The following is a 24,457-nucleotide window of genomic DNA, read 5'->3' on the forward strand; positions in this document are numbered from 1 at the left end:
CAAAGGGTACTCAGAAAGTAAAAGTTGTAATGAACAATTATATTAGTTTTGGGAAATTAAGCCTGACTGTTTAAATTAAGGATTATAAAATGATTGCAATCGTTGCTTTGTTTTTACAAAAGACAAAAACACAAGTTTTAAAGTCTGGTTGGTAGATGTAGAACTGGGAGGTCACGTTGATGAAACAGAGGTGCATAGTTACAGCCTGCTTGAAGAAGGTTGCTGACATAAGTGATGAAGCAATGCATTGTTCATTTTTTAGTGAAGGTGAAATGCAGTCTCAGAGAAAGACTCTAAGGAAGAGGGTTTTCCAACCTCTCCTTGTTTGTACAAAAGGAATGAATAGAATGAACAGACACTCTATAAATGTGCAATACATTTGTAGAAATACATTTTCTTAGGCCACAGGGTGTAGACAGTTCTCCCTATGCTTAAGTATAAATTAAAGGGTCCTCATGCTTCCTCCACCGCAGCCGCTTTCCTTTTACGGCCTTTCACTTCCTCCTGGGGTTGGGCTTTGAAACACTCTTCTGAATGGATGTAATGTAGGGCCATTTCACTGTAGGCTTCCAAAATCCTTTGACGTTCTTCAGGGGTGAAGTCTACAGAGTAAGGGTGCACCTGGACAATGTGGCGCTTGATGGTGCTGACTTTTAGGGTGGCCAGTGTACCACCACACACCATGCAAATAAGGCCCTGCCGACGACAGTCATAATCCATCATGAATTCGGTGCGCCAACGGACCTGGTAGCTGCGCTTGGCACTATTACAAGGTGGAGGTAGACATGCGGCAGGTTTAGAAGACTTGGAGATGTTTGGGTGAATTATTTCAGCCCGTTGAGCAGAGGCTGCCGCACTGGACCCAAGTGTTTCAGACGCTGACGTGTCTTCTGTGTTGAAAAGAGAAAAGGAATAAACAGAATAAGCAAAGTAGAATTGAAACTGGAATACAGCTGAAAACTACGGTATATTCATTCACAACAGACCCAGCTGAATAGTTAAAAACACAACTGTACTAAAATAAAACCCACCCCATGTTGTACAGAAGGTTAATGTCTATCTTCACTGTTCCCATCTGCCACTCAGGTCATTGCTAGAGCCCTGCTAAAAATACCAGTGCTTCCCTGCCCTTCCCACAATGCAGTTCAATCAAATGGAACAAGGGCATTAACGTAATAGCAGTTAGAAGTGGGAGTAATAAGTATGGGCATTGGTGATGCAAGGTAGTGAGTCTTTATTGTTAGTAAGGGACACAAAATGTATGTAAAAGGAGAAAAAAAGTACAGAATACCCGTTGATGTGCTGGAAATATACCCAGCTCCAAAGTCATGCTGTTGCATTTTTGTGGACTAGATGGTATCAGCCCTGCCCAGCTGTCTATTGTTAAACTACTTAAACTATCTATCCCGTTCTTCACAATATAGGAGATCATTATTTAGAACAGGCCTTCTTAAACTTTTTCCACTCGTGACCCCTTTTCATCCAAGGAAATTTGTACGTGACCCCAGGTATATAGAAAAGATATGCAAATGAAACATTTACTGGTAATAAAGAAAAATTTGTGTCCGACTGCTTGCATGACAGCATAGTGCCTACAGTTAGGGCTAGTTCACATCATCAGTGCGTTGTGGCCGGAACACATTGGATCGCATTGCGGCCGGCTCAATTTGTTGTGGGACGGGATGGGGCGTGGCGGTGCAGTGAATGGCACCTCAGCCATGCCCTCTGGCCACAATGCGTTCGGCCGCACGGGAATGCATGGCACATCAATGCCTGCAAAAAAATAGTGCTTGCAGCCTTTTTACTGACCGGACCTCAGGCATTGATGTGCCTTGCGTTCCCGTGCGGCCAACCACATTGTGGCCGGAGGGTGTGGCTGCGGTGCCATTCCCTTCACTGCCACGCCCCACAACAAATTGAGCTGGCCGCAATGCGATCCAGTTTGTTCTGGCCGCAATTGGGCCGGAACACACTGAGGATGGTGTGAGCTAGCCCTTAAGGGCCCATTCACACCAATTGACTTCAATGCACCGCCACGGCCCCTCCCACCCCAGAACGAAGGGGGAAGTTTAGTGAGCAATTGCTGTGCGTTCCAGCAGCTGCCACTCTAGAACGCACCGCAATTGGTTTGAATGGGCCCTAAGGATTCATCCAGCAGGCAAAAGAAATGTAACACTTTCCAGTCTGTGTCCCCCAAACTGTCTTATAGGATCCATAGTAAAAATAGTATTGTGGTGCACTCAGCACGAAAATAATGCTCTCCTCCTTCCATACCCCCCAGAGTTGTCACCTTTTCTTCATGCGATACCCGAACACTTCAGCGCCGACAATTTTTTGGGGGAGAATATAGAGAAGTGAGGAGAGACAGCCAGGGGAGAGAGAGGAGAGATATATATTTTTATGTTTCATTTATTTTAAAAAATAACAGTATAAAACTTCCATATAATTATTAACACTCACAGAGTTCACAGTATCCCCTCCCCCCCGGTGTTAAACTCATCTCCTCCCTGATTTACTGCTGATTCTCTGCAGCTTACAACCGCCAACACTTCCAGGTAATGCAGACAGTCAGCTAAGACGGGGGCTGTGTGGTGTCTTAGGGCTTGTTCACATCAACGGCGATGTGTTCAGAGTCGCACACTAAACTCCACCCTTCTAAGGCGGGAGGGGGCAGTGCATTGAAGTGAATGGCACCGCAGCCATGCTCACCCCCCAGTGCGATCGGACGTCCAGTGCCAACGCAAGCTGCATTTTTTTGTGTTGGCACTGGACCGAAACGCAGGCAATGTTTTGTTACCCATCCAATCGCACTGTGCCCCCTCCTGCCCCAGAACGAAGGGGGGAGTTTAGTGTGCGATTGCTGTGCATTCCAGCAGCTACCGCTCTGGAACACACCGCAGTTGGTGTGAACGGGTCCTTAGAAGTGCTGTGCGGTGGTGTGGTGCACTGGGCAAAAAAAAAAAGTCTAGTGGCACCTCACTGGAAAATTGTGTTCCTGCACTGCATGTGGGAGAAATTCAGCATTTGTGTGGGCAGTGGGATGATTAGAGAAATTGTGATTAATAGTATATATACTTTTTATAATAAGCTTGTGTGTGTTTTACTTAGGGCTTGTTTACACCAATTGCGGTGCGTTCCAGAGCCGTAGCTGTTGTAACGCACCGCAATCGCTAACTAAAACGTCCCCCTGCGTTCTGGGGCGGGAGAGGGCGTGGCAGTGCATTGAAGTCAGTGGCACCGCAGCCAAGCCCCCCTGCCCACAGTGCGATCGGACGGGTGGCAAAACATCGCCTGCATTTTGTTCCACTGCAAACGCAAAAAAATAGAGCATACAGCATTTTCTGTGTTTGCAGTAGAACAGAACGCAGGCAATAACATACAGTACACACAGTAAACGACACACATTACTATAACAAACAAAAAAACTTTCTTGGAGCCCGGACATTCCAGGCTGCATGGGCACCTCACTCAAGTACCTGCTGAAACCCTCTGATGGCTGTGGAATTTCGATCGCGACCCCCCCACTCACTTGCGGGACCCCACATGGGGTCGCGACCCACAGATTAAGAAGGTCTGATTTAGAAGATCAACAGGTATTTTTGTGAACTTATGAAACGGATATATAAAAACACTTTCAATGGTAAGTTTAACAGCGCAAAAAAAGTACAATTAAGACAAAGATCACTGTTATTCTATTTATAAAAGGTAAATGCTTTTTTCTTTTAGTTTACAGTGGAAAGAGGGCTCCTGCTGGATACTTCATTATTGAGTAAAGCTAGCAATACACTGGTATATTTTTCATACATAAAATCTTGTCACAACCTTCAATAATACCATCAAAGGCATGAAGAACGTCATTCAAAAATATTGTTTGATCACATTCGATTTTAGAATGAGTAGAGTTTCCCCAAATGAAAACCACATTTACTGTTAGTTTTGTTGGACAAATATTTTCCATCCTGCCCTTTTGAATTTCTCAGAACTGTGATCGAAATCGATTTAACCTTACTAATGATTAGAAAATAGAAACATTTTTGAGCAAAATTCTACTGGTGTATAGCCAGTTTTACTCTTATTTACAGGAATTTATTTAGGCCGCTAATGCAACATAAACAGAAGAAGAACTGCTTTTAAACAGGGACCCTTTTAATTCAATGCTTGCAAAATAAGACTCATTACCTAAAAATGGTATTTGACCCTTTGCTTTTTAGAGGATAAAAATTAACCATTGTTGCTGTGATGTTTGAAATGTTTGAGGTTTGAATTTTCTACACACTGGAGGATGGTGATGGAACACAGTGGATTAGAGGTGCCAATCGAATATTTATAACTGCAGAACTAATACTCTACATGCTCTCCCAAAATACTTTAAAACAGTATTCAAATGACGAATAAACTTCTAATGCTTGTTTAAAATGAACATGTTCTCCCTGTGCTGGCGTGGTTTCCTCCCACACTCTAAAGACATGCTGGAAGGTTATTTGGCTCCTGTCTAAATTGGCCCTGTATGCGAGATCGGCACCTTAGATTGTAAGCTCCTTGAGGGCAGGGACTGATGTGAATGTGCAACTAGGGCTGCAACCACTAATAGACATAATCGATTATAGAAAAAGTTGTCAACTTTTTCAATAATCGATTAATCGGCTTCCGATTGGTTGGCCCTGTTCACGGCTCCACACACGCTGCACGCCACACCTCCTCCCCACCTCACGCTCGCCGCTGCCAGGCCCGCATCCACACCTCCTCCCGCCTCACACTCAGTGCTCGCCCAAATCCACGATCGGCACAGGTGAGCGGGAGAAGAAGTAAGGAGGAGCAGGCGTGAGGGAATGACAGCCGCTTCCAATAGGCCCGATCTCAGAAACAAGTTGCTGGAAGACTGCTCAGTTAAGCCTGCACTTTCCCACACATGGTGCTCTATAATGTATTGCTGGGATTTGTATTCCTCTATACCTGATGGTACATTGTGATGTATATTAGATCAGCTATAGAGGAATACAAATCCCAGCAATACATTGTACACTGTATGTATAATGTATTGCTGGGATTTGTTGTATTCCTTTGTAGCTGGTGGTATTCTGCATTGCGCTGTATGGAGGACTACAAATCAAGGAATAATATATTATACAGCGCAATGCGGAATACCACCAGCTATAGACGAGTACAACAAATCCCAGCAATAATACATTATACAGCGCAATGCAGAATACCACTAGCTATAGAGGACTACAAAACCCAGCAATAGTACATTATACAGCGCAATGCAGAATACTACCAGCTATAATGTACTATTGCTGGGATTTGTTGTACTCCTCTATAGCTGGTGGTATTCTGCATTGTGCTGTATAATGTACTATTGCTGGGTTTTGTAGTCCTTAATAGGCGGTGCCATTCTACATTAATTGCTGTATAATTTTACACTTTTCATTTCACTATATTGCACACCACACTTTTTTTTTCCTTTTCTTTACTTCCACCGCTCCAAGCTTGCTCCTGTGATGGACTACAATCTCAATACAAACTAGTAGTCCATCACTGGAGCCATTTTTTAAAATGTATTTAATTTTTTTATCCGATTAATCGAACTTAATAATCGTCCAACTAATCGATTTTGAAAATAATCGTTAGCTGCAGCTCTATGTGCAACTATGTAAAGTGCTGCGTAAATTGTCGGCGCTATATAACTACCTATAATAAAATAAAATGATATAAGGAGGAGACATGCACGTCTTAAACTGTCCACCTACAACATGGAAATGAGGACCAATCAGTATACATCTCTAAGAGGAGGAAAACCTACAACTGCAAAAAAAATCCAACAAGGCCATTTTTGCAATTTTTCACTTTAGTTATTTTTCACTTACAGGTTTCAGTGTTTGTAAAAGACCCCCCAAACCAAAGATTTACTGAAAGCACAAGGGTCGATTGATTAAACGATGGTGCTACCAATTTTTTTAGTCCCATAAATGTTGTGCAGATGTTTTATCAAATCAATATTTTGTTTTATAAAAATACAATAAAAATATTTTTGGTGCACACAAAACACAATATAACCTACAGAATTTCTACTAATCTGTTTCTGATTTGTGAATTTTAAAAATTGTGCCTTTTGTGCTAAACAGTAAAAATAGATGGTATGCAAAACTGTAAATAATCAACTTACACTAAAAATGTGGAAGTTGGGCTCACACCTATGTACCTTGTGGTAATGCCCAATCTGCAGCACCATGTGTGGGCAGCATTGGTGTGCGATGCGATTATGTAGACATAGATTTTATTGCAAAGCAGCATCATACAATGTGTGGTAACGCGGTGCAATTAACAGCCGCACACAGTTGAATAACTATAATTTATACACACAAAAAAGCACTGTGAGGTTTTGTAACAACTCACTGTGACACATGTAAACAATGAACACCAGTGCATGAATTATGTGCACCATAATGTGCATCTGCTGGTGTATGTATGCTCTTAGTGTGTTTATGCAGCACAGTGCACCAACACTTGTAATGTTATTGTATATAATTGTGTGCATGTGTGTGGAGTGTAATTTCCTTTTATTTCTTTTTTATTACATTACTAAATTGTCCCATAATTATATAAAATCGGGAGCGAGACACGGATTGATCCTCCTTTCCAAGCAGCAGCTGATAGAGGGGAGAAGCTGGTGCAGACTCCAGGGGGATCAGAGGACATTTTTTGAATAAATAGCTTGTCAGCCATTGATGAAAGCAATTCTTTTCTTCAGCCGAGCCTGGGGGACATTTGTACTTTAAACCCATGGTCCAGCTTATAGCAGAAGCAAGAATGCAGCCTGACTCGGCCAGCTGAAAGTGGTTCTGTGGTGGCAGTAAAAGGATTATAGCCCAATTGAACCCTCTTAACTTATGTCTGTATTGCAGTCAGGCTGCAGATAAAGCAATATTTAGGGCCTTTTTTTATCAGTTCAGTGCTGCAGCAATAGTGGAATGTCAGACTGTGGTTCCCATACACACAATCTCTCCTGCGATCTGACATGAACCACTGAACACTGGTTTAGTCTAACTTCCCGAGTGGTGTTGTTGATTAGACAGTGTTAATAGGGTTGGTTGGAAAACTAAGCTGCTTCTGAGTATTAGATTCTCTTATAAACTGCTAGTTTTTTTTAACCCTTACTTCAGCAAAGTACCAAAAGGCATATTTATTACTGTACATGCAGTGTGAATGCATTACAGGATTAATAGGGTTCAATTGGGCTTTAAAATGGGATTGTCTTCTGAAACAGATTTGTTTACATGAAACAAGTTAGCTTTGTTAGCGTTGCAAGGTTTTCTTAAATCCTCTTTTTAAAGATTAATACAAAATAGACTCTGGTAACATGCACCTTTTTTTCCAGTCGCACTGTGCCAGAACGCAGGGCATTCCAGTAGCACGCATTCTGGTGCAGGTGGCCCCAGAATGCAGCTGGGCTTGATTTATGCGAACCAGTGCGTTCCGGGCTTGAACCATGCCGGATCGCACTGAATATGGTGTGACTGGGCCCTGAAAGTTTCGGAGCTTTGCCTGTCAGAACTGCCCAAGATTCAGCCAGTGCAGGAGGGTTTGGGAGGCCGACACCTCTAGGTCAACAGTACATAAGTACAATATATATTTAAATTGAAAATGTATGACCGCTGTAGCGTTTCCAAACTAAAATCTTTACTTTCTAATCACTGTGACCCCAGGACACAAAATAAGGCGACTGCAGGTTATCAGGACAGTATTACAACCACCATAACCCTCACCTTTAAAATAAACTTACATCTCATATTTAAATCCTCATAGGCTTACTTTAATGGCATTGATTAAACAATTATTTTTTCTTAGAATTAAAGCAATATAAAGTAGCCAATAGTATTTGGATTTTGTGATGACCAAAAAAAGTATTTCCATCTGACAAAACTATACAGACTAGCACCTGATACTTTGACTTTTCTAGGTATTCAGAAGAGGAAATAATACAGTGATAACAGGTCTTTTAAAACTACCATTTGTCTATACAATGTGTATTGAGGGTGTAAAGAAAGAGAGACACCTGGGGATGACCTGTGCAGATCTTCTGACCTCTTCCCAAAGTTCCCTAGGTGCTCCAATTGTGGTTATTCTTAAAGGATAACTATGGGGTTAGGGCTTTTCCCCATAGTTCTCCTTAGGGTAACGGGAGGACACAAACTAGTGTCCTCCCATCACCCTACTGGGAAAGTTGAATTTTGGCTCACCACCTCTCTTCCATGCCGTGAGAATGACCATGAGTGTGGAATACAAGAAGGGCAGTTAAAACTGCCACAAGTCATGGCCAGAAGTATGAATAAAACACTGCCACATTATGTTTCTCTCAATCTTTCAAAATGTTCGATGAAATGCGGACAGGCTCAGAAGCAAGTCCCAAATGTATTAAGAGGTTCACTTACAGAGTAAGACAAGAAAACTTAGGTGAAGGATGCCAGTTCCTCTTGGATTATTAGGTGTAAAAATATTTTTCTTCATTTGAAACTGGAATAAAAAAGGAGGCTTGGCTTTTTAGACTCTGGCTGCATGCTTGCTCCGGTTCAGACACTTAAATGGCAGAAAAGCAAGAGGAAAACCCGAGTGTTGGAACTTTCATACCTTTATAAAACATTAGCACTAATATTTGTATCCTTACACATGTGTACCTTAAAGTGTAATTCCACTTTTGCAGCCAAATTGGGATAACAACTATTTTATATTTGTTATGTATTTCTAGTCACGCTGCATAACATTAAAAAATAAACATTGCTGCTTACCTTTTTAAGTGCTTTTAACTTGCTTAAAAATTCTACCTAGCCTTCTAGCTAGGTCATGTTAAGGAGGAGGCTGGAGTGAAGGTTAATGTTAACTTTAATTAACCCTGTCTGTACTGTGCTGGCAGATTTCATTATCAGTTGTAAACTAGATTTGATCACTGTCTGTCCCAACAAAGGGTTACAGCTTTGGAGTCAAGCTCACTCTGACACTATAGATTCACTCTTAAACTGCTCAGAGTAGCCTGGAATCTGCACGAAGGCCTTTCCCAAAGAAACATCCAAAAAGTAAGGAATATATTTTTTCGTTATGCTGTGTGAATAGAAACACAGAACAAACCTATAGAGAGGTTTTCTCAAATTTGACTGCAAAAGTAGAACAATTTAAACTATATTTTCACTTTTGCAGCCAAATTGGGATAACACCCATTTTATATTTGTTACACTTTTCTCATAGCAATTTTTTTTTAAATTGCTACTTTCACAATACGTGCTCTATTCTGAAAGAAAAGTGTTTCTCTGTACTGAGTTTTGCTCTAAAATTTAAGGGGGGCTGGGCAGAATAATTTAACATAATTAACCATATCAGGAATGTGCTGGCAGATCTCATTATCAATTGTAAACTAGAATTGAACAATGTCTGTCCTGACAAAAATTTTAAGATCTAGAAGCATTGTATGTTGAGGGGGAGCTTAAGCTGGCCATATACTAGTAGATTTCAAAACAAACTTTCCTATGAAAGACATATACTAGTGCAGGGCTCAAAATTTCAAGTCCTGAGCTACTAGCCACCAGTTGCCCCACCTAACCCTTACCCTGCCCCGGCCTTAATTCCGCCCCTAAACACACCCTCTTAAATAATCTTATGATAATTCTTATCTTACGATAGTTTCCGCTTGTAAACGGCAGATTAGGGATTCCTGCTGCAGGAAAACGCAAGTTCCAGACACAGGAATCTCTAATCACACCTGAAATATACTGTAGGTGTGAATGGGGCCTAATATACACATACACTAAAGGTGTCCATACACCTGCCGATTATCGTACGATAGTTGGGGGTGATCCCGCGATCGTACAATAACTGGCATGTGTATGGGCAGCGTGTGACCGCTTCTACGACTTTTGTCTTCCAAGCACGCTGGAAAACCTGCCGAAAATTGTACGATTTTTGGCGGGTTGGTGGCGTGGTCGGAAGAGGAATGCCGCAAGGGCCGGTGTGCGCAAGCGCACACTGCCCACTCAGCACTGCAATCATCGCACCCCCCCACCTGTTCAAGTCTTTGCAGGGAGGAGGCTGTGAGCAGGATCGATCCCTGGTTTATCTGTGAGTGATTAGTGAGGTCTGCAGCAGATCTCACTATCACCCCCAGATAACCAGGCATCGATCCTGCTCACAGACATTCTTTCCTTCGCCAGAGCTCAGAACTGTCAGAGCTCCGGCCGAAGGAAGCCAGAGCTGACAGGAGCTGCTCTGCATCCAACACAGACTGTGTGCGACCGTGTGCCTGACATGTCAGCTGTCTGCGGGTCACATAGTACCGGCTCGCGGGCCGGAGTTAGGCCGTGAGCTAGTACTCGGAGACCCAAATTTCCCTCACCTTATTTTTACTCGCAAAATGCGAGCAGAAGAGTGGAAATTTTGAGCCCTGTACTAGTGTATTGTATGAATATGGAATTTTCAACATTACAAATGTTTATATTGATTACATTATTATATTATGTCTGTAATCAGCATGAAGGATTTAAAGTAACCAAACTCTTTACACATTACCTCATCCTCAACATATGTAGAAAGATTTTTTTTCTTCCTCCCAAACTTTCTATAGTACATTGTCTTAAAGAGACAAATGTTTAGGGAATGTCTGAAACCCATGACAGATAGCTAGTTTTCTCTTAAATTGAGGTCATCTTATGACATGTTACAAAAGTTTAAAGAAAAATCCGAAAATTATTCCTAGACCAATGCTGCCTCCTTCAGGTAATTGTGGGTATAATTTGGGGAAAAGGTAACTTTTTCCCCTGAGATTGATAACACAACTATCCATCCCTTCTCCCATGCCAAGGTTCTAGGTGTCATCCTTGACTCGGACCTCACCTTTCTGCCCCACATCCAATAACTATCCAAATCCTGCCGCCTTCACCTTCGTAACATCTCCAAAATACGCCCCTTCCTCACCAAAGAAACCGCAAAACTACTCATCCACTCACTCTTTATCTCTCGTCTTGACTATTGCAACTCCCATTGGCCTCCCTCCTCATTGGCCTCCTCCTCTATCATGAATGCTGCTGCCAGACTCATCCACCTAACCAACCGCTCAGTGTCTACAACCCCCCTTTGCCAATCCCTGCACTTGCTTCCAATTGCCCAAGGGATAAATTTCAAAATATTAACGACTTACAAAGCCACCCAGAACTCTGCACCCGGCTATATCTCCAACCTGGTCTCAAAGTATCACCCTAACCGTCCCCTCCACTCTTCCAAAGACCTCCTACTTTCAAGCTCCCATGCCAACTCCTCCCATGCTCGCCTCCAGGACTTAACTAGAGTCTCTCCCATCCTCTGGAACTTTGTACCCCAAACTGTCTGTCTATCTACCACTCTGACTGCCTTAATACTCATCTCTTTAGGGAAGCCTATGCCACCTCAAACTAACCACTGAACCATCAAGTTCTCAAACAATTAATCCCCACACAGCTACCTCCACATGTATCACTTGCCCATCCCTTTTAGATTGTAAGCCCTCGTGGGCAGGGCCCTCTTTCCCATCTTGTCTTGAATTGTATTGTAATATCTTCCTTATATTATAAAGTGCTGCGCAAACTGTTGGCGTTATATAAATCCTGTATAATAATAAAAACGTATAATTGTAGAGGTAACACCTCTACAATTAAAAGTCGAAGTGGATCTACTGTGTTGACTACACTCACACTGCAGATTACACTTCTGAGTGGAAGTCAAATCCAGCTCCAAATCAGATCCACCTCAACTAAACCAAGTAAGACAACCTGAAAACTTTGTTTCTGCACACTAGAGGGACTCACGTTGACATTAAGGGACAGAAACCTGCTCTCACATGTCTATCCCTCCTCCACACCTTTGTTTCTCTATTCCATTTCCTCTATGCTCCTTCCTTTACTTCTATTTTTTCTTCCCCTCACCCCTGCATAATCCCGATTTTCACACAAGTTTGTTTTCCCTCACTGCAGTGGCATTTGTTTGTACCACAGCTAGATACGTTTCATCTTACCTTCCTTTCCCTTGTTTAATACATGTAAAGTGTGAGACATCTGATCGAAGAAGGAGACAACAGAATACAGAGATTTGACTGATGGGAACAATTTGTCAGGATGCTTACTTCAGTATACGTTACCGTTTTGTAGTATTACATTATTGTGCCATTACATGTTTTTTTCTTTTCTTCTGATTGATGTTATAAAGTGTACTATGCATGCTCTGTCGTAAAAGCAAGTACATCCTTGCTGTCTTCTTTAAATATAGAATTTATAAAAATGCAGCTATATATCAGACGGAAGGACACAAAAGAAAACCTTTAGTTCTGCTTTAACAATCTTACAGTAATATAGGAAACATAAGGGGATGCTGTAATACATCCCCTCAAGCTACAAGATGATGACTGGGATCTCACATAGTAAATGCTACTTTACCTCTATACATACCCTCTCTCTTCTTACCTTTTATTTCTATGCAAATTTCATCATCTCCAGTTTGGTGACCTGATCCTGTCTTGCCAGAAGTTAGTCTTTGCTCCCATTCTTCAATCACTACTGCCTTCTCTTGATCACTCAAGTAAATGGTATCTGGATGCTTCTGCTGGATGTGCATCTTCACAGTGCTTATTTTTGGGTTTATTAAGGTCACCCCACATACCATACAGATCAAACCGTCCTTGGTTGGGGTGTAATCCATTAGAAACTCCAGTTTCCAACGGTCATGCTGGTACTTGCGTGGGTCCTTTGGAGCATTACCTTGCACTCTACCAAAAGCAAATTCCCAAGAAGCACCTTTCCCTTCGGACAACACTCCAGCCAAGCTAGGCTCCTGCTCGTCTTCCTCCACAACATCACTTTCAGATACTTTAAATGAAATCACTCCTGGATCTACAGTAAATAGAGGTATAAGAAAAAAAACTGAGTCATAAGAGAATTAAAAATAGAAAGTCTTTGAATTATTGCACAAAATGAACAATGTGAAAAAAAAAATGCCTATGTGCCTTGTAGAAGCCAACAACCTGCAGTGGACAAAAAAGAAAACACAGTCTGGTTTTTATAGGTAATACAGACATCATTCTTCATATGTTTACAAAAGTGGAATGTAAATCATCAGTCATAGCACACAAAATTGTGTGACAAAATTTGCTTCTGGTTGCTCGAGCAACACTTCCCAAGCACATTCTGAGCATTCATTCCTGACCCGACTTCCCGTGGACTGATCTCTTGTGTACCTTCTCGGCTAGTTCTCCTGATTACGATTGTCTGCTGCCTCCCCAGACCTTTGACTCGTTATCCGGATCTCCTTTTGCTCCCTACATCCGTGCCTGCACTGTCTTTGGGTACTCTCCACGCGAGCAGGGCAAACCTGGGGGTTGTGATCTGGGGTCAGCACGCAGCTAAGTCCAAACTTCTGTGGGGGGGTCCCTGGCAGAACACTGGTCCTTAGATTCAACACCCTGGGGGATGCAGTGCCACCTGCTGGCTCACATCCCTAGTACCATAACACATGCCACAAAGACTCACCTGTTATATCTATGGGCTCTTGTTTAGCCTCGACTACCTAAGGATAATGGTGCGCTTTTTGTATCATCTCATATTTATACTTTCGTCGTTTTTCCTTTAGTATTCAAGCTGTTTTGACAACTGAATGTCATTGTGCACATGCCCCTCTGAACGTTTGTTATTAACCTAAACTGTTTAATAAAATATGTATTAAAAGTGAAAGAAGAAGTTTCTTCCCTTCCCCAGGATTCCACTCTTCCACAGACTATTTTTAACTTGCCTGTAAAATCTTTTTCTTGGAGTACATTACTGGACATAAGGAAAGTCAAAGACGTATGAGTTACGCAGCTACCATCAGGAGATTAGAGACACTGGCAAAAAAAAAAGCTGTTAGGACAGCCCTTTATAACACCCCCCCACCTCATTTTTGTAGCAAGCAATAATCAAAGTGGACCACAAATAGAAAGGTAGACCTTTGTCCTGTAATGTACTTCAAGAAAAAGATTTTACATGCAAGTCAAAAATCATATTTTTGAAAAAAATCAAACAGGCACGCTATTCTAATAAAATTAACATGAGCTGTAAATAAACTCTAAGTGATCGTCACAGGTTTATAAAGTTATAAAACATTTCATGGGACCAGAGTATTGAATAAGTGCTCTAGTCATGAAATGTGTTACAATGGTATTAATGAAACTGTCACAGGTCGCTCAGTAGATCGGGAGGTGAACGAACACATACCGGCGCTTGCTCACTTCTCGATCTATTCCCGCAGGTGAGCCGTGACAGGGGAGTGACTGGATTCCCCCCTCCCATCCTCCATCGCTGACTGGCGGAACGGACGGGGGAGGGGGCGGGTACAGCTGGCTCTGCCTCTAGATAGGCAGAGCCCGCTGTCATTCACGCAGCTGGGCGGATCCAGACATAATTGTCGGTATCCGTTTCAGCTGCGGCGTCTCAGCTCGCGGTATACTGAGCTTTGGGTGACGGGAGGACGCTAGTTTGTGTCCTTCCGTTAGGCTCTGTTCACACCTAGGCGTATCAAATATGCGCACTTGTTGCGCGTTTTTACCGCGATTCGCGGTAAAAAACTGCGCAACACACGTGTTTCCGAGGGCTACTTGGCTGTATCCCAATGGAAACGCGCTTTTTTACCGCGATTTGCGGTAAAAAACCGCGCTACATACGTGCGTTTCCAAGGGCTACCTGGCTGTATCCCAATGGAAACGCGCAACAAAAACGCAGCAAAGAAGCTCATGTACCTTTTCAGGTGTAGGCCGTTTTGTAGCGCGTTCAGACAGGCTGAAATACGGCAAGGTGTGAACCATACCAATAGAAAACAATGGGATTTTCATGTTTGAGCGTTTTGTAGAGCGTTGAACGCGCTACAAAAAACGTGCAGGTGTGAACCAGGCCTTACCCTTCGGAGAACTATGGGAAAAAGCACTAACCCCATAGTTCTCCTTTAAGACAAACTTCTGTCTTCTGCAAATCCATCAGGATGGATAAATTCCATGGGGAATAAACAGGGGGAGCACTACTATGAGGGAAGATCAAAAGTTTCCTAGAAGTATAACAGTAGAGAATGAGAAGCTCTGTAGACAGAATGAGGAGGAGGGACTAAAGAGCTGGAAGAAAGAAGCAGTTTAAGAGTGAAGAAAGACGATGGGGCACTACAGGGGAGGAAGAAATGATGCAATAAAGGGTTGGTGGCGCAAGAGGACGGTAATTAGTAAGTATGCATCCTAGATGACGACAAACGTCAGAGGATTCCTCTAGGAAAGAACAAGGATGGAAGATCTGATATATATCACGAAACCTGACTTGCATGTCTCCAAAGAATCAAAGGTCTTCTTTGTGAGAAAACCTGAGGGCAGGTTGGGACACAGCTTTGGAGACCAAACTGATGCAGGAGCCAGGTCCGATGGTAGAAGGTGAGGGGCTGAAGAGAGTGCTGTTGGCAAAGGGTTCAGTTGTTTGTGATCCTGAAAGGGCACTCTCTGTACCTAAATGCCTGAAGGGTAAACTACTCACAGACATGCCAGCAATAGCAAGATTATGAAAGCATCCCTGAGTCAACCTTGCGGGTTGCTGAAGAACAAGGATTCAAGACCTGTGTGTGCCTACCCAAAGAGTAATAGAAGGAAAGGAGGGGACACAGCTGACTTTTCTCTTTATTTTGATACATAGAGGCAGGTGGTTGCTCTGATCTCCAGTGATGGTCTTGGTGTTAATAGTAGGACCAAAGAGACATAGTCCCTTAACCCCTTCATGACTGAGGCCCTTTTTTCCATTTTTGCACCCATGTTATATTCCACATTTTAGGCCTGAAAATGACGTAAAACCCCCCAACATTAATGTCCGCATCTTTAATCAGAGTGATTTTCGCATGGGCTATAGTCCCATACGGGAAACAAGCCGAGATGCTTCCAATCTCAGCTGAAGAGTAATGCTCCAGAAATCTGCTCCACCCGTTCAATCAGGTGAGAATCCACTGCTGTGATGGAAAAATGTCTTTGGACCATTCTGCCACAGTTTAACAAATTACGGTCACAGCCAGGAGGGAAAAAGGGCAAGGCTCGCCAGCGACAACTGGGTTTTATACAGTATTCTGTTAGTTAGTAGAATCCTTGCATAATAAGACACCCACTCAGGGGCAGATCCCTAAGTCTAGTCTCGGGAGGGGCACTGCCAGAAAATAAGGTGTGGCTTACAGAACAGAATTTTGTAATAATACATTACATTGCAGTTGTTTGTTATGTATAACATCAACTGTGCCTTTTTTTTTGTGTGCCTTTTTTTTTGTGTGACTTTTTTTTGGCACATTACTGTCATTAACATGGGTCTGTCATCCACACTTCACAATACTATGTTGATACACACGATCCAAGCCCAGTGTGAAGGATGGAGAGTCCCAGACTGAAGAAGAACAGTTTTGGGGATGGCCCCTGTGACGGACTGCACCGTCACTGTGCTAGTTGGAGGGGGCTGCAGAACTTGAGGACAGCCTTCCCAGAAGAGTTGAAGCTGCAAAGGGTGGGAGTAAGACTGGGATGCCATTAAAGTTAATTTATGTATTAATTATAAAAGCCCAGTCATCAGTTTAGAGTTAGCCATGAATATTGAAGAAGGGAAGAAGACATTGTCGATAATTCCAGAGAAGCATATAATTCCTATGCGTCTTGAAACAGACATGCTGCAAATGTGTGGCAGAAATACAACTAAGATCAGGGTAGGAGACAAGGCCTCAGGCACTCCTAAAACCCAGACATCTAGCAGCCAGTGAGGGCCAGATAACCAGAGGTGATCAAAATCAATGTATACAGGAAGTAGCAGTGGATTGAAGAATTAAGCTCCGTGTGGCTGTTTGAAAAGCAGAAGCAGCAGGGGATGATGCTTCCTCAATGCCGAATTGAGTGGAGCACAAGCGTGTGAAACTTCACCTAATGGATGTCAGTTCTCAGTAGCTCAGCGTTAACCCCTTTCATGGTAAAAGAAAGAGAAAGAGAATGGGCATTTTAAAGGCGCTCAGCAATCCAAGCGATGAGGTAGATGCCGATGTTCAGTCTAATCTGCCTATTGACAGAGTAAGTCTTTAAAGGCTGAAGGGCAATTACTGAGGCAATTCCAAAGGCTCTGGACTTCAAGGCTAGCCCTGCAACATCCAGTCCACTAAGGTCCAGTCACGGCACTCCAAAAGCAAAGCAGAGGATAATCTACTCCACATAAAGAGATCAGCTCTAGCAACATTGTACAAAAAAAATGTTAATTGGAAAAAAAAAAAAAAATGAAGCCTAGCAAGAATAGAAGAGTTCATTCTCCTAGGACACTAACAAAAAAAAAATTAAGCATGCTGGCTGTAGGAGGGGTTATCCTGGGCTAGCTTACAATTTTTTGTTTTCTCAGTGATCAATCCTCCTGTAGGCTGTATAACCTGATGGTGAAGACTTGCTGTGTCTCTCAATCACAATGAAAGAAAAAAATTGGACTTTAGATAAATTAATTTTCACATGCACAAAATAATGAAATAGATTATATCCACCCTCTCTCGAAATGTCCCAGTTTGTGAACAGATTACTCAAAGATCAAGTGAACAGTAATAGGGGCAATATGGGTGTAGAGTATATAGGAAAATTCCAATGGACAGCCGGTGGGGCTTAGTCCTGAAGTTGGGGGAAGACAAGTCTATTATAAAAGGAAAATAAAACGATTAGATATCTTATGCGGCTTGCTACCAGGCAGGACATTCACTTTTAAAATTTCACTGGCAGGTTCATTGTAATCTCCTCCCAAAACCATCACATTTTTGGATAGAGGTCTTCCTTATTAAAATATAAATAAAACAAAAAAAACTTAAATTAAATTACATTCATTCTATGCAAATCCACACAAACCAAATGTATTCTCACGGTTTCTCTTACCTCCTATAATGAATCCCTCCTTGTTTTGCTTTGCCATCAGTTTCTTTACTTCAGCCAGCTTATTTTCCCAGTCAAGAATGACAGCTGCCTTTTGCTCTGCAGAGAAATTGGATGTATGCGGGTGCTTCTGTACAATGTGCCTTTTTATGCTACTATCTTTCAGTACTGTTAGTGAGGAACAGCAGTACATGCAAACCACACTTCCTCTCAGTCCATTGTAGTCCATCAGGTAATCTGAGCGCCAACGCATATGGTAAGCATTACACTGGAAACGGTTCATGGAATTACGACTGTTATCTTGCCACAGACTAACCTCCCATATGGCAGGGTCAATCCCTGGAGGCCACTGAGTAGACTCAGTGCTACAAGAGGATAATGGCTTTTGTATTTGGAGTTCTTCTGGAACGGAAGCAACCTTGGGAGCAATAACCCGATAGTTTTTTGAGGTATCAGAAGTGGAGGTAGAGGGCTTTGGAGGTGTAACCACTGTTCGCTCTGGCAGAACAGAGAGCCGTGTGATAATAATAGGTGTTGGAGTTTCCACTGATTAAGGGAAAACAAAACAAAAATATAGAGATCAATGAACATACATCAAAACAAATGCAACACTGATGCTTATCTAATAGGTTTAGCTTTAGTATCATGGATGCCACTCACTTTTTAAAAGAGGAACTCCAATTCCCAACATAGCTGGTGCTTGCTGTACTTGTGGTATTTGTTGCACCTGAATTATATGCTTCTGTGGAATTATCGACAATGTCCTCCCTTCTTCAACCAGCTTTGCACAATTCTGTTTCTCATGCTCTTGTTTGATATTCCCAACTGTAGTCTCTACACCTGAAGTAAGAATCTGTCCTTTATGCCCCATGATCGGTTCCACAGTGTGTTGGTTTTCTGTTTTCACAATGTTTTCTTGCACACACTGCTCTTCCTTTGACATTGTTTGGACCTCTTTCACTTTAACTAGTTCTATACAGTTAGACACCCTTACTTTTTCTTCTTCCAACTTTGCCTCTGTAGCCTTACATTGTTCTTCCAACTGGACCTCTGTCGCCTTGCACTGTTCTTCCTCAAGTGTTTGCCCCTCTTTAGCTTTTAGTTTCTCATTCCCCAGCAGTGGTGTTGCAATAGCCATATGCTTTTCTTTCTTCAGGTGTGCCTCTCTAGCTTTATGCTTCTCCTGTTCTAGCAACTGTGTCTGTTTAGTCTTTCTTTGCTCCTCCTCCAGTTTGGTTTTTCCGGCTATAAGTTCCTCCTCCTCCAACAGTTGTGGATCGTTACTTTTCTGTTTCTCTTTCTCCAGATGCTGTGCTTCTCTATTCTTTCCTTGTTCCTCCAACCTCTTTGCTGATTTAGCTTTTAGGTCCTCATCTTTGAGCTTTGCCTCTCTAACTTTCCTCTCTGCTTCCTCCAAGTGTTTTTCTTCACCAGTCGTTTTGTCCTCCAGCGACTTCATATTTCTCCCCTCTGACATAGTTTTCTTGAACTGTTGAGCTTTGAGATCATCTTTGTCTAAAAGCTCACAATTGTTTTGCTCATCTTTTTCTTGGGTTTCTCCATTAACATTTTCTTTCCCTACATTTTTTTGCACTCTTGGTTCTATAATTGTTTTCTCTACCGGAGTATCCTCTTCATTCAAATAATTTATCGTCAGATCAACCTCTGCATCTTCTTCCTCATCATCATCCATTTCATCCTCAACATCTAAAATCTCTTCTGGAGTCTCCCTACGATTTATCCATGACTCAACTATAATACCTTTCTGTGCAGGGTTGAAATAAATGGATGTGGGATGATTGTCTAATATGTGATTTTTAATATCATTAATACTGAGACTTGTTAAGGCTGTTGTACACATCATACAGTACAGCTTGTCCCCTTGACAATCATAATCCATCAAAAACTCTAATTGTAACCATTGCTTAAACGACTCATTTATGTACTGTTCAATTTGGCTTCTGTCAGGTGGTGGGGGCAGAGTAATCTCAGATCCTAATAAAGGACGCCATGATCCTTTCACCATAGGAAGACGACGACGCTTCTTTTTTGGACCAGGTTGGACTGCAATATCATCTGTAGAAAGAGAAAGGTGGGTGTTAAGACAAAAACTAATGAGGGCATATATATATGTATATGGAAACACAGTCTAACAAATGAACCAAATATGAGATTGTTAATGGTGGAAAGAAATTTTTTACAAGACGAAATACACAAATGCTTCAAATAGTGACAAGACAAAAAAAGGCCTAGTAAACACAAGAGCTTCCTGCTCTTTTCATACAGAACACTCAAAATCTCACTCGAATGTACTGACATGGTCCTACTGTTCCGCCGAGTGTGTGCGTGCAAGGGCTCTCTTTGCAAATGAATGGACGGTTGCTTTGAACTCCCGTTAAACCTCGCAGTCACTTTTAGTTGCAGCAGGAAAGGAAGCAAATTAAACACTTTGCTTACCACTTGTGTGTATTAGGACCATAGGCCCTCACACCATTTAATAAACTAATGGACCCCTGGATTTGGATTCCAGGTGTAATAGACCTGTACTTTTGAATATAGTCAATGAACAGCATCCTGGAATTGACCACTGCCAGACTTGATATTTGTAGACCAAGATTTACCTGCCCCCTGCTCTTCGCCTCCTGTAAGGGTCTGAGCATCAACACATAGATGGGCATCCCAGCCACCAATGATGACCTCCTTTTCACAGGGAGTCCAAGTGAGGGAATAGGGGTGTTTCTGCTGAATGTGTCGTTTGATGGTGCTGAGTTTCAGGGTGGCCAGAGAACTGCCACAAACCATACAGATCATGCTATGAGAACGTGCATTGAAGTCCATTAAATACTCAAGCCTCCAGTGACTGTGATAGTAACGCCGGTGGTCTTTTCCAGGAATGCGACTGTTCCCTGGCCGGGAAGCCCGCTCCTCGCAGTTCTCTTGCCCTCCTTCATGGTTTCTCCCCTCTCCACTACTATCTGGGGAACTCCAGTCAAAAGAGGTGGAACCTGGGAAAAGCCCACCAGTATATGAATCTGATGGCTCTGGATACAAGACATCTATTGAGCTTGAATCTATAATAAAGTGAAAGAATAAGGGGGTTAAAATAACAGGGCAAACAAAGCTAAAGCTATGTCTCAGCAATGCTTAAAATAAAAATGTATGTATTTGGTAATAAGGAATAATACTCCAAAATTTTGTTTTGAATGGAGTTTGGCAAGTTTAAATATCTTTCCTACCATATTATGAAACGCTATTGGTGGATATTGGAATACAAGTTCCAATACCAGCCAACTGTTTTCTACAATTTAGACTGCCCTAGCCCAGTTACACATTACTGGCTACACTCCAATGAACAATTACACTGTATGCAATCATGCTCCTTTGTTTGTTTGGAGGGGCCGTGAAGAAAGAAAATCAATTGGTGCACTGGTCGATAAAAGTTCTCACTTTTAACCCCTTCATGACCAGTGTACATCACTGGCATCAGGGACGTTTAAACAGCCGCCGGAAGTCTGTTTAAACTTGTAAAGCTGACTGGTTTTACAGCCGAACCGAATCTGAAGGCTCAGCTGCCGCCAGATCGCTCCTACCCCCTCCCCCCTGCCGTGATTCCCAGGCTCCGTTGCCCCTCCTGCGGGCCCGGGACTGGCTTCTCTGGTGTCGGGGGGAACCTGGGGAGGAGATGGGCAAACCTCCGTTCATCGATTCGATCATCTCCCTGTACTATGGGACCGAGAGCGATGCAGATTACATCACTTCCGGTCCCATAGATGTCAGTGCTGGGCTCCTGAAGCGCAGTTATAAGCTATTGAAGTGCAATCAATAGCTTTTTTTCAAGTGTAAAGGTGATACTAGTGGTCTTTAGGACCCCCAGTATCACCTTAAAGAGGACCTGTCACCACCACTATGCTATCACATGGGGGGGGGGCTTGTAAGCCCCCCTATGTGATAGCAATTAAAGTTTTAAAAAAAATATGTTTTTAAAATTAACATTACCGTATATACTCGAGTATAAGCCGAGATTTTCAGCCCATTTTTATGTCAAAATAAATTGTAAAAAATGTTTTAAAGTCCCCTGCCCTCACGCGTCTTCACGTAAACATGCGTCAGGTGCACCTACGTATAAAAACAATGATCGCTACACTTGTTGGGTATCGCCGCACACGCCGGAATGAGGTCAAACAATTCTAGGGCCAGTATTTTTGCGCATCTCTAAACTGATGATCTGTGGGGGCTTTTAAAGCGCCGTCTATGTACTTTTTTGGGGTAGTAAATTGTGTCGCAGTTTCGCGGATGCACATCATTTTTAACCTGGGCATATTGGGTATCTATTTACTCGTAACCTCATCTTTTATATATATATATTTTTTTTTAATGTGTTTTGGGGCATTTAAGTGCATTTTTCACAAAATTTTAGGGTTTGATAAGTAGTTGCGCTAATATTGTGCAACATAAAAATTTGCAACTGCCACCATTTTATTCTAAAAAAAAGATGGCTTGGACCATGTCCATCCATGCAAACAGAATGCACATGATCTAAAACAAAATATTGACTTATTTTTCCAATCTGCAGCGTTCAAGTACTAAATTTAGTTATTCGCAGATGTTTGGAGGATGAATATGGAATATCAAATATACCATTAAAAAAATAAACAAGCTTTCCTTTCAGAACTACTAAACTCAGGGACCACTTTATTAGACTCACCTACTTGCTAATGCAAACAGTGTATTATGTGTTTCAGATCAGTAAATAAAGAATGTCAACATGGTCAAAAGATTTGATTGTTGCTTAAACCAACATTTGAAAGGGGAAGACTTTAGATCTTAAAGACTTTTATGTTGAAGTGATTGCAGATGCAAATATGCGATGGTGACAGCATCTTAAAAACAACTAATCCCTAGAAATTTCAAGAAAACTGCTTCTAGTCTAAACAGACTGATGTGAAAAAACATGCAGTGAGTAGCACTTCCAAACAGCATGCAGAACTTTACCCACAAGTCATCTGTTAACTGGCAGGGGTGTGGAAATACTTTTTAAAAAACACATTAATTGTCCAAGGACTAAAGCGGGGCCCCAATCTACTTGTCCCTCATGACCATCTACTTGTCGTGATACAAAAAAAAAAATACTTTTAGATATAGGGGAAGGGGGGTGCAGATTTGAGTGGGTAACTCCATTTTCCCAAACTACTTGGGAAGCTGAACTTCCCTTTAATGCACATTGTGCGTGTAAGAGAGCACTGCTGCCCTACGCATGCGTTTGTTCGAATGCAGCTGGCGGTGTTGGTTTTGTTTTTTATTTATATTATTTTTACTTTACATTATTTTGAAATTTCATTTTTTTTGTTACTTAACTTTATTGCCCCTTTGTGACAGCATTCAGACGTGACAGGCTCTCTTTATGAAGCCTGCCCTCCAATACACAAGTTTGAGCACAGCACTGTGCTCTATCTACTGTGACAGCTAAGATAGGAAGGCTGTGAGTACAGCTCTGTCACTGTTCTTCAGTCTGCTCCCCGCTCTCCATCCTAAAGCAATTTGCCATGGTCCCGGGTTCGAGCAGGGGGAACCAAACAACCGCAGTGGAGAGGGAGGCGGCCAGCAAGGAGAGAGGCGGCCGGTGGAGAGACCATGGGGGGCGTTGGTTTGAGGGACGGACAAGCACACTGCATACAAGTGATCTAGGTGGCTCCCCTGCTCTACTTTCATACCTGCTACTTGTACGCAGCAGGACTAAACAAAAAAATAAAAACACCTGCCCGGCGCCCGGAACTGCATGTCCTGGGCATAGGGCGATATGAATTCCGCACCCATGCCATATCTTTTTTATAGTAACAACAAGGCACCTTTAGAAATGTTTAGTAATGACAATCTACAAACAAATACTTCTAGATAATATTATTATAATATTATCTAGTATAATATTGCATAACTTATTTTTCTTTTCCTCCCCATTCTTCTTACAGTGGCCATTTTGACTAAGAGCAGGTTACTAGATCTCCCTTTACTTCCTGGAAGTCTGGTACATGTGACTAGGACATGTGACCATGCACATCATCTCAGTGGAGGAAAATGCTTTTCCCTTGTGAGATTATAGATGAGATTTTCCAGCAATGCTCTGCTAATGTAACTTTCCCAGGATGGAACGCTTGGGCACAGAATACATAATTTGTGCCAAAGTGGACTAGGAAGTGGAAAAAAGAAAATTGTAAGTAAAATAAAAACATGTTTGTTTAGCTAATGAATGTAAGATTATTTCATATCAGCATGCAGAGCTGTACGCTGATATGATTTTTAGTCAAAGGGGTAAAGGTCTATCCTGGAAGTAAAATTCAGTCCTCCCCAGTAATACAGTGGCCACTGCATATATAATATCTTACTAATTTTAATACCCTGTGTAAGCATTCCACTCCGAATAAACACAACATGTTCCTACAGTAAGTACAAACTACTGTTTTCCAAAGTCTATATTAATACTGTACAATAGCCTATTTAGGCTGCATGCCATGCTAGTGACTGTCCATA

General features: G+C 42.1%; 1 protein-coding gene across 1 annotated transcript in view; it reads right to left on the bottom strand.

Annotated features, from left to right (window-relative positions):
• Positions 1-340: 340 nt before the first annotated feature.
• CUNH11orf84 (chromosome unknown C11orf84 homolog) overlaps positions 341-24,457 on the bottom strand; it is a 30,784-nt gene continuing 6,667 nt past the window's right edge. The window contains exons 2-7 of the mRNA XM_018564964.1: positions 20,554-21,003; positions 19,556-20,008; positions 18,593-19,501; positions 17,939-18,478; positions 12,474-12,899; positions 341-890 (exon numbers count right to left, since the gene is read on the bottom strand). Of these exons, the coding sequence (XP_018420466.1) occupies positions 454-890; positions 12,474-12,899; positions 17,939-18,478; positions 18,593-19,501; positions 19,556-20,008; positions 20,554-21,003 (3,215 nt within the window). The 3' untranslated portion in view covers positions 341-453. The remainder of the gene's footprint in view (positions 891-12,473; positions 12,900-17,938; positions 18,479-18,592; positions 19,502-19,555; positions 20,009-20,553; positions 21,004-24,457) is intronic.

The sequence above is a fragment of the Nanorana parkeri genome, unplaced genomic scaffold (assembly GCF_000935625.1).
Source record: "Nanorana parkeri isolate BGI_ZX_2015 unplaced genomic scaffold, ASM93562v1 scaffold25, whole genome shotgun sequence".
In the NCBI taxonomy this organism is placed as follows: Eukaryota; Metazoa; Chordata; class Amphibia; order Anura; family Dicroglossidae; genus Nanorana; species Nanorana parkeri.